This window comes from Diabrotica virgifera, chromosome 8, assembly GCF_917563875.1.
Source record: "Diabrotica virgifera virgifera chromosome 8, PGI_DIABVI_V3a".
In the NCBI taxonomy this organism is placed as follows: domain Eukaryota; kingdom Metazoa; phylum Arthropoda; class Insecta; order Coleoptera; family Chrysomelidae; genus Diabrotica; species Diabrotica virgifera.
Window position 1 is genome coordinate 96,236,086 of NC_065450.1, and position 16,880 is coordinate 96,252,965.

Consider the following 16,880-nt stretch of genomic DNA (forward strand, 5'->3'; position numbering starts at 1 on the left):
TGATTTAGTCACTTTCTAACTTTCATAATAATAATTTTTAACCGAGTTATTAAGTCTTAAAAGGGTCATTTTCGCGTTTTTCAAATTTTAAATTGCCTATAACTCGAAAAAGATTACCTTTAGATCAAAATTATAAGAGACCTTTTTTGTCCAGAATGGTCCAAAAAACTTTGATATTGAAAAAATATTGATTTTTGCATTTGATTAAAAAAAATTGAACAACTTTTCACGTAGGCGACTTCTTGAACCTTATTCTGTGATGTCTCACGAATGTGATTATTAAAGCTCGGATTATAGGCAAAATGCCTTTTTTGCCTATTTTGCCTATTATAATTGTTTTTTGCACTTTTTGCCTTTTTTCGTAAATTCCGCCTATTTGTGCCTTTTTTAAAATTTCATGGTACTACCAATGATATTATTCTATTACTAGACCATTCTATAATAAAATTTTGGGTCAATAATAAAATATCAATGGTTTGTTTATATAACAGATTTCTAGGAAAATGTACCTGATCGAGACTTGAGGGTTAACTATTTGGAAATCCCTAAGCTTTATTAGTTTATTATCAGTTGTACAGTCGGTTACTGTATCAGAGTTTAGTCACAAATTGCTATATCCTAGTTTAGTTTTGTTGCGTATACCAAAAAGCAAAGAACACGTTTTAAAACGTTTTAGACATTTGTGTGAAAAGATGACATCTAAATTAAGGCTATGGATCGCACCTTATTCGGAACTTTCTCTAGAAGGAGATGGAGCATTTTGTAAACCATGCAGCAAATCGGTAAGTTTTATTTTTTCTCTTTTTTTCTCGTCCCACAACATAACTAAATTCTAAAGCGGTTTTAGAATTCTAATTATTTTTTTTTTAATTCTCAGATTTCAAGTAGAAAAAAAGTACTTTATTGACCAGCATTGTGGAACCCCACTTCATAAACGTAATTTGGAAAAATTAAATTCCTCTAAGTTAGCCCAAATATCTCTGCGGGATAGTTTAAGCAGTTCAAAAAAAAGGAGGAAGACGCATTTAAATTTGATTTATGCCAGATGATGATTGCATCCAACATTCCTCTATATAAAGTTAACAACCCTAGTTTTAAATGCTTTTTCGAAAAATATCTTAATAAATCCTTACCGGACGAGAGTACATTGAGAAAACATACTGTGGAAAAATGTTATGTGGAATGTATTTCAAAAATTAAGCGGAAGTTAGAGGGCAATTTTTTGTATATTATCGTGGATGAAACGACAGATGTATGCGGCAGGTATATAGCTAATTTAATGATTGGAATTTTGAACGAAAACTTTGCGAGAAAACCTTATTTAGTTGCCGTTAAGGAATTGGAAAAAACAAACAATTTAACAATAAGTCGAATTATACAAGATAGTTTAACAAACCTCTTTTTACCCAACCCTATACCAGTGAATAAAATAGTTTTAATGCTTTCAGATGCTGCGGCATATATGTTAAAAGCTGCTGTTAATTTAAAGATTCTTTATCCTAATTTAATTAATTGCACTTGTGTAGCCCACGAGGTAAATAGAATTGCTGAAGAAATAAGAAATCTGTTTCCGTTGGTAAATAATTTTATAAATTTTATGAAAAAAGTTTTTGTAAAGGCTCCGTTGAGGGTGCAAATATATAAAGAAAGACTTCCCGGTGTCCCTTTGCCACCTAAACCAGTAATTACAAGGTGGGGAACCTGGCTCGAAGCAGTTTTTTTTTACTTTGAACACTGCAATGAAATAGAATTAGTTATATCAGAATTTGATGATGATATTTCCGAAGCTATTCGAGAAAGCAATTCGAGTGCAAATATATAAAGAAAGACTTCGCGGTGTCCCTTTGCCACCTAAACCAGTAATTACAAGGTGGGGAACCTGGCTCGAAGCAGTTTTTTTTACTTTGAACACTGAAATGAAATAGAATTAGTTATGTCAGAATTTGATGATGATATTTCCGAAGCCATTCGAGAAGCAAAAAAATATTAAAAAATCCCAAATTGAAACAGGAACTCGCTTATATGAATGACAATTAAAAATTAATAGTTACCACAATTACCTTATTAGAAAAACAAGAGATAAATTTATGTGAGTCAGTAAAATTAATAGATAATTTAAAGACGAAAATTAAATCGGCACCTGGAAGTAACGGTCAATTAATTTTTAAAAAAATGAAATATGTTTTCGACAAGAATGAAGGTTTTTCGTTTTTATCTAATGTTGCTAAAGTTTTGAATGGGACATTTTCCGAGGAATTACAAATTATGCCAGATTTATTATCCGCTCTGAAATATGCCACAATTACATCTGTCGATTTCGAGCGTCCGTTTTCAATGTACAAATTAATTTTAAGTGATCGAAGACATAGTTTTATGACCTAAAATATTGAACAACATTTAGTTGTTTCTATTAATGATAAAATTTTAAGTGGTTACAATGTTTAATTATTAATTAACAGTTATTTAGTTACTAGTTTATTTATACTAATGTTATGATTATGATGTGTAAATATACCTGCCTTAAGTTAATATTACGTTAATTCACTTTGTACAATAAATAATAAGTTATATTCCTTTATTGCCTATATTTTGCCTAAATGTTAATATTCCTGCCTTTTTTAATAAAAATCTTTGCCTATATAGGCGCCTTTTTCTTCAATTTTTGTTGCCTATAAATCCGAGCTTTAGTGATTATGCAAAAAAATCTCATGGGAATATTTTTCCAACGGGCCCGCCGTTTCCGTCTTGTCTATAAAACGCACTAGTTAATAAAATAAAGTGAACTTAATGCATATAAGTTTTTATTATGTCTTTTATATACTTAGTTTGGTTGGTGTTTCATTGGAAATTTCAAAGATTGTATAAAATATAATTCTCTTTATTTTTGTTTAAGTACAATTATGTCGCAAAAGTAATAATAAATAAGACAATTCAATAATTATTCTTCCCCTCCGCCTCCACTATTTTCCCCCTTAACTTGGAAAATATTGATCGCATAACAAAATTGTGCAAAAGAAATTATAGGAAATTGTATTTCCAACAATTTTAGTTCCTACCGTTTTTGCCGAAAAGTTGAAATTGGCGGAGATATTAAGCAACAACCGTTCTCCTTGAAAATCAATATGGCGGCTAATGCAACCACGAAATTCAGTCGCGATTTTAAATTTACACTACTATCTATCTCCCCTAAAGGTAAGAATTGTAAAATAATTATGCTCCCCCCACCACGTTTCACGATTTTCCAACTTAACGCGGAAAATACCAACCGCATGAAAAACATTGTTAAAAAGAAGTTGCAGGAAATCATATTTGGAACAATTTTAGTTGAAAATGGCGTAGATGTTGAACAAAAACAATTGCTATAAAATCGATCAGGTCTTACGCTTGCGCTTTTACCGCATTCGTACTACCTTAAATATTGACTTTAGCAAAAAAATGAAAGAGGTGGAAATTGTGTAGAATTTAATTCTATCTATTTTTGTATAGGTATATTTTTGTCGTAAAACTAGAAATTCGAGATTCGCTAAAATGAGTTAATTCAATAATTATTCTGTCACTATTTTCCGCCATAACTCGGAAAATATCGATCGGACTAAAAGTGGCTAACGCAACGGCGGAATTCAGTCGAGATTTTAAATTTACACTACTATTGACCACCCCTAAAGATTAGAAAAATAAAATTTAGGGCAGCTTGTAATGCAAGGTCAAATGCTATTCCGACTTAGCTAAAAACAAACAGTAATTGATCTGAAAGTAACTGCAATTATCATTTCAAAGAAAGTAGGTAGGTAGACTACCTACCTAGAAATGTAAACGAAAAAGTGTTGAAATCAAGATGTTTGTCAAAACAACAATTAAATCCTATTAATGCAGGTAAAATTATTTAAAATTATTGTAGAACATTACAAAACGTATCAAATGTTTATAATGAAGTTCCAGAAGGTTTAGAACCAGATGCAGATGAGGAAGATGACCTTAATGAAATTAAAAATAGACCACTTGACCAAAATTAGTGTAGAATGGGAGAAGAAATACGATATGCAATTTTTCAGCAACATTTTAATGCATAACTTTATAAATAAAAATTTTTAATTGGAACATATGAATTTTACTAAAAAATAATTAAATTAAATATATCCTATTCCACGAACATACGTCTGTTGTGGATTATCTCGACAACGAATATTTTAGTGTGCAAATTATGAAGAACAAAAGTAAATTGCAAAATACATGGTTGTTTATTGGAACAATTATTAGAGCCATTTACTTTCGCACTTCTTATGTTGCACACTAAAATATGCGTTGTCGCGATAATCCAAGGCAGTCGTATATTCGTGGAATAGCCCATAAATATTATTTTCTAGCAAAATGTCAATTTCTTCTTCTTTCTTAAAATTTTTGGCCTCTGACAGTAAGTTTTCGGTCAATTTCTAGATTAAAATTAGTTCAAAAACGATAAACGTGCGACGTTGCCGTATTTGTTCAAAAAACCTGTTAAAGGATTCCTCTAAAAAAAATTGTTTTAGCGGTCCTCTATAATATGTGTTTATAGAATGTCAATTTAACCTAAAACTTTTAGAGGACCGTTAAAAGTTAAATTTTAGAGACCTCTTAAATTTAACGGAAATGTTACAGAATACACTCCAAGGTCCACTCTCGAGCCTAGATATCGCCATCGTACTATTTGTGTTCTATGCTACCCCAAAAACAGGTGATCACGTTTCATTGCTATGAAAATACAGTAAAACCTCGATGTAACGGACCTCTATTTAACGGGCTTCGGATATAACGGACAAAAAATCCGATTAAATGTAAAAAAAAGTTGAATAAAAAAAATGAAAAGTCGAATTCTGGAAGAAAAATCAGCAAGGACAGGATCTCAGTACTGATTTATGCTAATGCCAATGGATCGCATGGATTGACTGCTATAATTGTTGGCAAATCTCGTAAACCTAGACTTGTCAACGATATAATGCATCATCTGCCCGTTTGATATTATAGCTCTAATAAGGCTTGGTTCACCACAGATATTTTCAAAAATTGGTTTTTTAAAGAATTTGTATCTGCAGTGAGAAAATTTCAAGAGAAGAAATTGGAAATACCGTCTAAAGAGGTGAAATGTATATTGATTTTAGACAACGTTCCTGATTAATCTCTTGAAAATATTCGACATTTGGAAGACGAAAACTTTAATTGTATGTTTTTGCCAAAAAAATTCATCGCTTATTTAACCCAAGGGTCACTGAATAATTTAGATAACCAAACGAGTATATTGTGGAATATTTTTAGATGAAGTAGAAAAGTAAAAAAGTAGCAAACCTAACTTGATTCCTTTTTTAACTTACAGATTTGTACACTGTGTAAATACAGTAGGTACATATTTACAAAAAAAAATTGATGGATTTTAAACATATTTTATATAACGGACTTTCGGCTTTAACGGACATCCCGTCCCCCCAATTAGTCCGTTATATCGAGGTTTTACTGTAATATAAAAATCTTGGAGACAAGGTCCACTCTGGACACCAGGTAGCTCAAGGGCCATCTTCATTATCATATTTATGTTTAGCGACCTCACTCCCACGTAATGACTTTTGACTGATTTCGAATAAAAAGAACATAAAACTCAAGGAAAAGAGGTCTATCCTTGGCACCAGGTTGCGCGGTAACTATCGCCATTATCATATTCGTATTCAGCGACCTTGACAAACTCAACAACACCCGAGTAATGACTGTCGAGTAATTTAGAATAAAATTAACATAAAACTCCAAAAATATTCCATGTGGTCACGTTGCTTTCAAGTGAAAATAATAAATAAATCTTGAAGACGGGGTCCACCCTGGGCAACAGGTAGCTGAAGGATCATCGTCGTTATTATATTATTCGTGTTCAGCGACCTCGAAAACAGCACTGGTTGGTGAAAGACAAAAACAAATCTATGCCAGTTATTTTGTTTGTGAAGTAGACTAAAGTGAATGTCATATATTCAATTTTAATATATGATGGTTTTAAAGATTTTTATTTATATTTATTAAAAAACATCTATTTATTAATGTATGTGTTAATGTAAGGCTGACAACGTTTGGATCAAAAAGGGTTGATATCTAATATGTATGTTAGCTGTGGATGTGCAGCTGTAACCCAAATTGTTAAAGTCAATACTCCTTGATGTTCTAATGAGAGAAGTAGTGGTCGCATAAGGGATGAAAAGTCGGAAAGTTTAAAAATTGTAGCTAAATGATTGTATTAGCAGTCATATAATAAAACAGTAATAAATGTGAATTGATAAAACAATTGTACCTAAATTGTTGTCTATCAATTTACATTTATTATTGTTTTAATATATGACTGCTAATACAATCACTTAGCTACAATTTTTAAGCTTTCCGACTTTTCGTCCCTTATGCGACCACTACTACTCTCATTAGAACATCAAGGAGTATTGACTTTAACAATTTGTGTTACAGCTGCACGTCCACAGCTAACTTACAAATTAAATATCAACCCTTTTTGATCCACACGTTGTCAGCCTTACACTAACACATACATTAATAAATAGAAGTGTTTTAATAAATATAAATAAAAATCTTTTAATAAATAGAAATAAAAATCTTTAAAACCATCACATATTAAAATTGTATATTTATATGACATTCACTTTAGTCTACTTCACAAACAAAATAACTGGCACAGATTTGTTGTTTGTCTTTCACCAACCATCTCATCACCCTCAAGAATTTCCAATTTCCATAAACTTGTTAACTTTTACAATATTCTCCGTCTATTCCACCATATCCCGTTAGCATAACTAAGCAAGATATCATGTTAATGAATACTCAGGAAGTAGCTCCTTGTAACCGAATGTAAGTACGACACGTTATCATTGCATGATTACAAATGGCATATATCTTCATGTGTTTGTGAGCTTGGGGTCGTTTGTTACCGCCCCCGATTGTACATGCATATGTATTTGTCTGCTGTCTTAACTACTTTTATATATGTTGTTCAATATTGGCTTGATCGTATGGATTTTTAGCATCTTTTACAACCAGACATTGTTCTAACTCTGGTTTTTATTTGTAGCATTTAGTGACTTGTAACCGTAGACCTGAAGATGCTCTGCATAATTTAGAGAGCGAAACCGGTCGTCGGAAGTTACAATAAATGATTGAGAGTACGTCTGTTTTTTACTTCATTCAATAACTTAATTCTCGGTAGAATTATATTTATTCTATCATTATTTTGTTACGTAAGATACAAATTGTTCTTAAAAAATCTGGCAAATAACCTATTTTGCCTTAGATGCAAAAACGTTTATGCCCGTTATTATTATTTGCAATAATATAAATTTTGCCTTTTAGGTGAAAGACTAGACAAAATACGGATCGAACCGCAAGACTTAAATGACATATTAGATGGTCCATATTTTGAAGGAAAAGGTAAGAAAAGGTGCAATACATTATTAAATGAATATTTACAAAAATTTATTGTAGAGCTATATTCATGGGTATTTATTCATTCTTTGACTATTGCCAATTTTTAAACTGAATATATTTTACACACCCTGTTGCTAGATTATACCAATAATACTTCTTCTTCTTTAAATATCGTGCAAATTTTAGGTGTGGGCGTGGGCAGCTTCCATGACAATTTGGCTGTATCGATCTCGATCTTGCGGGGCATGTAATAATATTATTGATCTGCTGATAAGCCGTTCGTTTAATGACGAAGGTTTCGGAGCCATGAATATTTCTTCCTACCAATTCCCCTTTTTCCGTCGATTTTTCCATTGTGAATTAACTGCAGTATCCTGTATCTGCTACCTCTCATTATGTGCCCCAGATATTCAAGTTTTCTCTTTTTTTATCATATTCATTAAGTCACCTTCGCATTGACCTACTCTGTTTAAGACTTCTCTGTTTGAAATACGTTGAACCCATGATATTCTGAGCGTTCTACGATATGACCACATCTCGAAGGATTCTAATTTGTTCATCATGTTAACATTCCTGATCCACGAATAATACAAACAATTTTAATTTTATGATGAAATCTGTCTAAAATTATGTACAAAAATAAGTAATTTTTTTTTGGTGCTTTATGAGTTATAAGCATTCGTTCGACACCTCATTTGTCATTATATCCGATTTAATAACGTAAAAGTTCATTATATTCTGGGACAAACAGGCATGAAACGGGAAGTGTATACATATTTGTTTTCGCCTTGCTAAGGCGCTAAGGAGTACGTCTGGTTATATATTGCATAACAACTCTAAAAGCGGAAGTCCGATGTCAAATTTATTATATTTAATACCATCCTTGGGTATTCAGTCCAGCTTTCATTGAACACCTCATCTGTCATTCTAACTGGTATAGGTTAATGACAGATGAGTTCTGTTTACAAATTTCCTGGAACAGAAGACATGGATAATTCAACGCTTTCACATTTTTCCAAATGGGTGAAAACAACATTCTGGTTTCTTGACTGTCACAGTCTCATTTTTCAATTGTTTATATACTTTGGTTTCAGTACAAAATATAATATAATGGTTGCGTCCATAATTATTAGCCGCGAGTCGCTACCCTTCAATGATTCTTTGTTTAGAATAAACTGTTGCCTCTTTAATTATTTTGTTTAGAAGGTTTTTTAAGATTTGATGAGTGCCTATACAACCACCGTATTTTTACATCTCGAGAATCTACATCCGCTTCTGTATCTGTATACTTCGGCTAGTGTGTTTTCTTCCGGATGTTTTGTGACTTCTTTTGGTTGAAAAGCAGCAATTATACAAGATGTGCTGAAATTGCTTTTTTGGGGTGCTTACTTATGGGTGCTTGTGGTAAATCAAATGGATCAAATGCGACCACTGTAATTGTAAATTGTGTTTTATAAGTTTATTGCTGATTTGTGGTATGAAGTAATACGTCACGATTTTGGACTAACGTCTCAGTTTTGCAGTATTACCAAAATCAGAATGATCTTCAGGCAAGTTATTTAGTTCAGCCAGTAATTCCTTATCCATTAGAAATTTTTGTGTCATTACAAAAATAGGCAAACCTAAAATCAAAAAACTTAAACGTTTTACCAAGGTCATTCACACTGAGCCCACAAGAGGAAGACAAATGAAAAAATTTGCAGCTTGCATTTTGAAGAATTAATAAACTCTATCTTATCGCCAATACAGTGTGAATTACAAGAAATTCTTCAAGAGGGACCGTCAAATTCAATAGCGTTCAAATGACCGCTGTTAACCGTTGTAGGTATTTCTGATAAAATGCTCCTTATTCGTCTAAAAATATTTATTAGTTGTAACTTTATTGATTTAATTTTCAATTATAGAGTAACAATTTATTAGCAACAGTTATGCTATATAGGAAGTCACAAAAATATTCAAAAATATCAGTTTTCTCCTTATCTAGCTAGTTTTGGAAAAATTTTATTGATATTTTATTGAGAATTTATTAATTATTTATATTGGTCCCGATTTAAGTCATGTATGGCCCTTACGGCCCCTATATAAAAAATCACTCATCCCAGATAGCGGTATTTACCAAAAGTATTGAGCATATGGAGGGGAAATTATAGAATCCCAGGTGCCTGGTATGCATATCCCAAAAATTTTCTTACGCATCTGGATATCGTTAAAGGCGGGTTGACATTACTAGTGAATAACGAACGTGGCTCACGCTTACGTATTTTGCCCGTGCTATTGTTAGATATTTTATTATCTATTTTCAAACTCGAGCAGTACATTTGTATTTATGCAATGCATAGATACAAATATACTGCTCGAGTTTGAAAATAGATAATAAAATATCTAACAATAGCACGGGCAAAATACGTAAGCGTGAGCCACGTTCGTTATTGCGTGCAATGCATAGATACAAATATACTGCTCGAGTTTGAAAATAGATAATAAAATATCTAACAATAGCAGGGGCAAAATACGTAAGCGTGAGCCACGTTCGTTATTCACTAGTAATGTCAACCCGCCTTAATAGTGCCGTTTTTATAGAGATGTTCAATAAGATCCAGCTGTATATTCTTATGTTGCACCTTATCATTTCTTCAAAATGACATCATAAGTAGAGTATAATAGGTATCGTCTGGATGCTTTCCAATTTCCACTGTCTTCATGTTTGTAATCTACATATCATTATTAATTTAAAAAATCCACAAGGAAAAGAAAAAGTTTTCCTGTAGTTGGCTGTATACCATCAATCACAAAATTGGAAAGAAATCCTTTGTAAAAGGTATACATTTTTTTTATTAAAAATCCCTTAAAAGGGCTACATCACAACAAAACGTTTTCGATTTTTATAAAAAATCATCATCAGTGTTCGATAAACTGGATGCTAGCTGAGCCACAAAAGAAAAATATCTGGGTAAAAACCCTTTACATAAAATATAGATGCCTTAAAAGTGCATACTTCAATACAAAGGCCTGTGATGGTCACATGGCAAACAGGATAATGCCCTAAGGTAAAGTATACAGGTTTCCCAACACGTGGGATCCAAATTGAGTTGATCACATTTCAATGACTTAATGGCAACTGAATCAATCAACTCAATTTGGATCCCACGTGTTGGGAAACCTGTATACTTTACCTTAGGGCATTATCCTGTTTGCCATGTGACCATCACAGGCCTTTTTATTGAAGTATGCACTTTTAAGGCATCTATATTTTATGTAAAGGGTTTTTACCCAGATATTTTTTTTGTGGCTCAGCTAGCATCCAGTTTATCGAACACTGATGATGATTTTTTTAAAAAATCGAAAACGTTTTGTTGTGATGTAGCCCTTTTAAGGGATTTTTAATAAAAAATTGTTATACCTTTTACAAAGGATTTCTTTCCAATTTCATTATTAATTATGTCTGACTAATTCTTTAATTGGACAAATTGACCGCTTTTGACCTTTTTCTGACTTTTTTGATGCCACGATTGTTGGCTATTCTCGTGGTGTTCTTAATATCTGCTTGATTGATGACTATTTTTGTGGTTTTATTTCTGTCTTGTCATCCTTCGGAGGTCTCTATCTATTTCATTGTCACTTGCCGTCATACTTTCAACATGTGAACAAGTCAAATCCACAGCTCAGATGTTACCTGGGGCAGATTAGCTAAATATTTTAAACATCCACACCTAATGTAGCATTTTAAACCAATGTTTCCTTGACGGACTACTTTTACTGGGCTTTGGCCCACATATTTTTGTTAAATAATATCTTGGTGGTTAGCATGTACATTGCATGTGAGTATAACTGATAATTTTTTAACCGTAGTCAAAATTTCAATATATTTGCATTATTTTATCAGGTTATATTCATTTTAGGTAAGCACTGATGATGACTGGTAAACCAGTCGAAAACTAGTTATGTTATTTTGATGAGGCCCTTTTGCGGGATTTTAAATATACCTTTTATATAGGATTTTGCTGTTTTTTTTATTTTTGTGGTGTTTTTAACACCTTCTTAAACTAATAAATCTGTCGTGTTGGTAATCGTTGGTAGAATGTTTAAATATATATTTGTGCGTTTTGATTCAGTTGTCTTCTTACAAAGTCTCTTTGATAACGAGTAAACCTAGAAATACATATCAGAGGATGGTTCATGGACTCGAATTGAATCAAAACTAAAACTTCTATTGTTATTTTGTATTATTTTTTTAATGCTCCAGTCGGAGTAACATTACAATATGTTCACTGTTGGAACCATGAGAAACTTAATTTTAACCTAACCTAACTACATTTTTCTAAGCTAAACTCTTACTAACCAGTATTTCTTTAGGTTATATTTTAGCATATTGCCTATTTACACTTGAATTAACGTGAACACTACCGCACTATGTGCACTACACTAGCTCATATGGTTTAGTACCGCACTAGGCGCTTTACACTAGCTCATATGGTTTAGTTCTTTTGAGTCGTCTGGTCTGGTTCGTATTGTCAAGTAGCTGGAGGGCCTCAACATTCACGTGACGATGAAGCCTATCTTCGATCGTTAGATATTTTGCAGTATTCTCATATGGAATCTGGATATCATTTATTCTGATTGGTATGTATTGCCTCCTTTTATTGGAAAATCAATATCTATGGATTTGCTTTTATTCAACTTGATTCTCCACGCTTTGGTCCATTTATATATCTGATCTATGGAGTTCTGAAGGTTATGTGCTGCTTCTTGATCATTATTTTCACTGAGATAATTGCTGTGTTATCTGCAAATGTAGTAATAGTATATTGACGTAGTTGAGGAATATCTCTGGTGTATAAAATGTACAGAACTGGTCCAAGGACACTTCCTTGTGGAAGACTAGCTCTAATCTGTCTCAAATCAGAGCATGCTTCCTCCTGCTTTACTCTGAAGTATCTGTCTGATATGTATGACTCTAAGAGTTGGGCGTACTGTTCTGGTAGGTGATAGCGCAGTTTAGACAGTTGTGTAAACGTTCTTTTCTTCCAGTGCCATTTCTATGATGTCAGTGATCCTATGCACTTGCTCAATAGTAGAATGGCTCTCTCTAAGTCCAAATTGGTATGATGGGATTAGTTGTCTCTCTTTAATTATTGGCTTTAGCCTTTTTAGGAGCATTTTTTCATAGAGTTTTGCTATCACAGGGATGAGTGATATTTATTTGTACGATGATACTTCGTGAGGTTATTTGCCAGGTTTAGTTATCATTATCATCTCTACCACTTACCACAATTTCGGAACATATTTAAGTCTATATGAAGCGTTGAAAAGGTGGGTCAGTTTCATAATAGTTTTCTTCGGCAGCTGCTTTAAAATCTCACCAGTAATAAGATCAAAGCCAGGCGCTTTTTTCGGATTCAAATTATGCTTTATTTCTGTATCTAATTCATTAGGAGTAACATGGTTGGTTTTTGTGCTTTCATCATTTAAATCAATTTGTTCTTGAATTTCTTCTGCATGATGTGGTTTGATTGTCTAAATGATGTTTTCTAAATTTTGTATTATATTGGTGTTAATTATTATCTCGATGACAAGGGACAAGTATTGTTCGAATAATATGGTGATTTATTCTATTCTATTAATTATGATAATGCTAATCGTTCCAATAATTGGCGTAGATGGACTGCTAATATTCGTAAGTCAAAAATTTATATGGGATGACTGACTGGCATACTGACGACTAATATTTTTTATTTAAATGTTAGCGATTTTCTTAAAAATTGCACTTTCCCTAATAGTCCTGTCGCCAGGGAGGGTACAACAGCCTCCTTTATTCAGATGGACTTACCCAAGTTTTTTTCATGTATTTTGACCCGTAGAATACGAATTTTTTGGGTAACAGTTGATCAGGATGTCGATAAGATTGTTATTGACCAAGAACTTGAGGAATTACATAACAGAGGTTTCTCACAAAACAAAACATTTTTTTGTATTTTTTGGGTCATTCTAAGTAAAAAATGTTCTAACAAGTTTTCCCGTAGGATGCTCAGTTTTCGAGATAAACGCGGTTGAACTTTAAAAAAATCGAAAAACGGCAATTTTTAAACCCGAATAACTTTTGATTAAAAAATAAAATAGAAATTCTGCTTAGCGCCTTTGAAAGTTCAAGTCAAATTATATCGGTTTTGATTATTTGCATTGCTAAAAATTTATTGTGTTATTGTTAAACAAAGCTACAAACACCTAGTGCGTAAGTGATGTTTTCTATGATTTCTCATTTAAAATCTAACGAGTAGGTAGAATAGGTACTAGTGCAATCGAGGCTATTTCTACGTAGCATGCGTTAAAATGCATGTAAAGGCACGGGAAACACTATGTGTTTATAGCTTTGTTAAACAATAAAAAAATAAATTTTTAGCAATGCAAATAATTAAAACCGATATAATTTGACTTAAACTTTCAAATGCGGTAAGCAGACTGGCTATTTTATTTTTTAATCAAAAGTTATTCGGGTCCAAAAATTGCAATTTTTCGATTTTTTGAAAGTTCAACCGCGGTTATCTCGAAAACTAGCCATCCTACGAAAACAATTGTAGAAACATGTTTTGCTTAGAATGACCCAAAAAATACCAAAAAATGTTTTGTTTTGCGAGAGATCGCGGTTATGTAATTCCTCAAGTTCTTGGTCAATAACAATCTTATCGACATCCGGATCAACTGTTACCCAAAAAATTCGTATTCTACGGGTCAAAATACATGAAAAAAACTTGGGTAAGTTCATCTGAATAAAGGAGGCCGTTGTACCCCCCCTGGCGACAAGACTATAATATATTTCATATTATATTTTTAGATGAAAGGATAAATGAAATAGAAGTCAAAAGACAAGATTTAAAATCAAATGGACCATTCTTTGAAGACAAAGGTAAGAATAAATCTTACTAGGTCAAGCCCAAATTTATTTCAATCTGTGAAAGGTGACTTATTAATGTCTAGTCTTAATTTTATAATCGTTGTTAATAATCAAAATCTTCGTTTTTTTCTTGTCTAATTGTGGCCAATTGGCTTATTGTACTTTATGAATGTTATAGTGATATTGTAAATACGTTGTATATTGTTCGAGAGGTGAATCAAATATGAACCGACCTTTGCTAATAACTTTTTATTTAATTATAATTACAACAATTAAACAATACCTCATTTTTTTGTATACATTCCGTCCTTCTGCATTATATTTTCACAAAGAGAATGAGGGAGAGTATCTAACCAAGTGCTCACGAATTGCTCCACTTGATTGTCATCATCAAAACACACTCCGTCTAGTGCATCTTTTAATGAACCGAACATGTGGTAATCACATGGCGAAAGATCAGGACTGTATGCAGCATGTTCAACGAGAGTCAAATGCATTTCCGCTATTTTTTCTTGTGTTAGGGCAGCTGTATATGGTCGGGCGTTGTCATGCAAGAGCAACATGTCGTAAGGACATCGCCGTCTTTTGTACCTATAGGCAGGCAGCCTGAACATGATCCAAAAGACTACATTAATAAGCGGCATTAATGGTTGGTCTCGCATGAAGCAAATTCAGCAACAAGACGCCACGGTAGTCCCAAAACAATCTCTTGAACTTTGCCTGTAGACAAACGAGTTTTCGATTTTATCGGACAATTTTTGGACGTCGTTGTTGACTTGCACGGCGCGGCGTCTCGTCTCGTCCTTCGCGAACTTGCCTGTGCCAAAATATTACTTGTGTACTGGACAGTATTGATTCCCCATATTGATTTTTTAATAATCGCAAAATTTCAGCGGGAACAACATTGTCTTTTGCAAGGAATTTTTATAAAAATACGTTGTGCAACCGAACATGACACTACTCTCTCGCTCATCGCTCATCGCAACAGTAACTGACTGCACGTCATTATAGAAAAGGCGGTAGCGCGCAGTCACACATTAGACTTATAATCTTTCACTACAGGACTAATTTAGACATATTCACCAGTTTATGCTAAGCGGGGGCGGAAAGGTCGGTTTATATTTGATTCACCCACGTAAGTACTTTATATAACCAAATTTTTGATCAAAATGGTAAGTTTAAGGGCCGGTTGTTCGAACGCTAATCAACAATGATCATTATCAAATAATTAATTACTGTCAATGTCAATTGTTAAAACATAATTAATTACCATTCTGAGACTATAATCAATTAATATAACAATAATTATTAACATAATTAATAATAAATCTCATAATTTTAATTAATTATGTTTTCAGCAACCCAAACAATGTTGACATTGACAGTTTTGGTGACAGTAATTAAATATTTAATAATGATCATTGTTGATTAGCGTTCGAACAACCGGCCCTTAGTGTTTTAGTTGACAGAGATAAATTGCGACATGTACGCATGTCTGGTTGATTAGGTACGAGAAAGCGTTTGATAGAGTGCAGCTTGCCAATATGATGGAAATACTAAAAGGAACAGAAATTATCAACCAAGATCTGAAAATAATTATAAACATTTTTGTTTATGCAAATCTAAGACTTGAGGTGAACACAACGAATATGTGAAAATCATGCGTGGAGTAAGGCAGGGCAATTTTGTCTCCTCTAATTTTCAATCTCTACTCTGGAAGAAGATTTATTAAAACTTTGCACGAAACTGAAAAAGGTATTCTACGACAACAGCAGATATGCAAATGAGACCTTAATATTTCAGGACAATCTGCAAGTTCTTCTAAAAAAATCACGTATTACAGTTAACAATATGAGCTCAATATAAACGTAAATGTTACGATCCTTATGATCATTAGCAACAAAAAGATAACAGATAACTACAACTACATCGGCACTGTTCATTTTCTATTCAATATCATTATTAAAAACAATATTTTCGGCCCGGACAATTTTTTTTAGATTTTTTAGACTATTCCGGACAAAAAAGATCTGTAATTTTTCTCTAAAAATGATCGTGTTTGAGTTATAAGCAATTTAAAATTTGGAAAACGCGAAAATGGCCATTTTTAAGAAATAATAACTCGTTTAAAAATTATTATTTAGAAAGTCAGAAACTGAGTAAATCAAATTTAAAGCCCTCCCTATATGATCTTAAAGAAATTTGTGTGATTAATTTATTTCTAAGCTGTTGTTTTTAATTATTAATAATGAGCGATAAGATCGTATTGACCCGGCTGTAAATGTGAGTGCGAGTGAGATTCGCTATTGGACTGCCTGAATGTCATCTCTTTCGCACTAATCATGGACGGCCTATACGTGCATGGCGCTCATTATTATAACTTAGAAATAACAACTTAGTAATCAAATAATGACAAAAATTTCTTTAGGATCTTGTAGGGGGATTTAAACTTTGATTTAGTCTCTTTCTGACTTTCATAGTAATAACTTTTAACTGAGTTATTAAGCCTCGAAAATCGTCATTTTTCGTTTTTTTTTTTTTTCAATTTTAAAAT

At 32.7% G+C, this 16,880-nt stretch overlaps 1 protein-coding gene across 3 annotated transcripts in view; it reads left to right on the forward strand.

Annotated features, from left to right (window-relative positions):
- Positions 1 to 16,880, forward strand: part of LOC126889345 (uncharacterized) — a 110,742-nt gene that overhangs the window by 50,966 nt on the left and 42,896 nt on the right. For 2 of the 3 annotated variants that reach the window (XR_007700001.1, XM_050657580.1), the window contains exons 2-3: positions 7,363 to 7,440; positions 14,267 to 14,338. Coding sequence is in view for 2 of the 3 variants with exons in the window: in XM_050657580.1 (XP_050513537.1) it covers positions 7,363 to 7,440; positions 14,267 to 14,338 (150 nt within the window). In the remaining variant the exon portion in view is untranslated. The remainder of the gene's footprint in view (positions 1 to 7,362; positions 7,441 to 14,266; positions 14,339 to 16,880) is intronic. The other variant, XM_050657581.1, reaches the window with a different exon arrangement.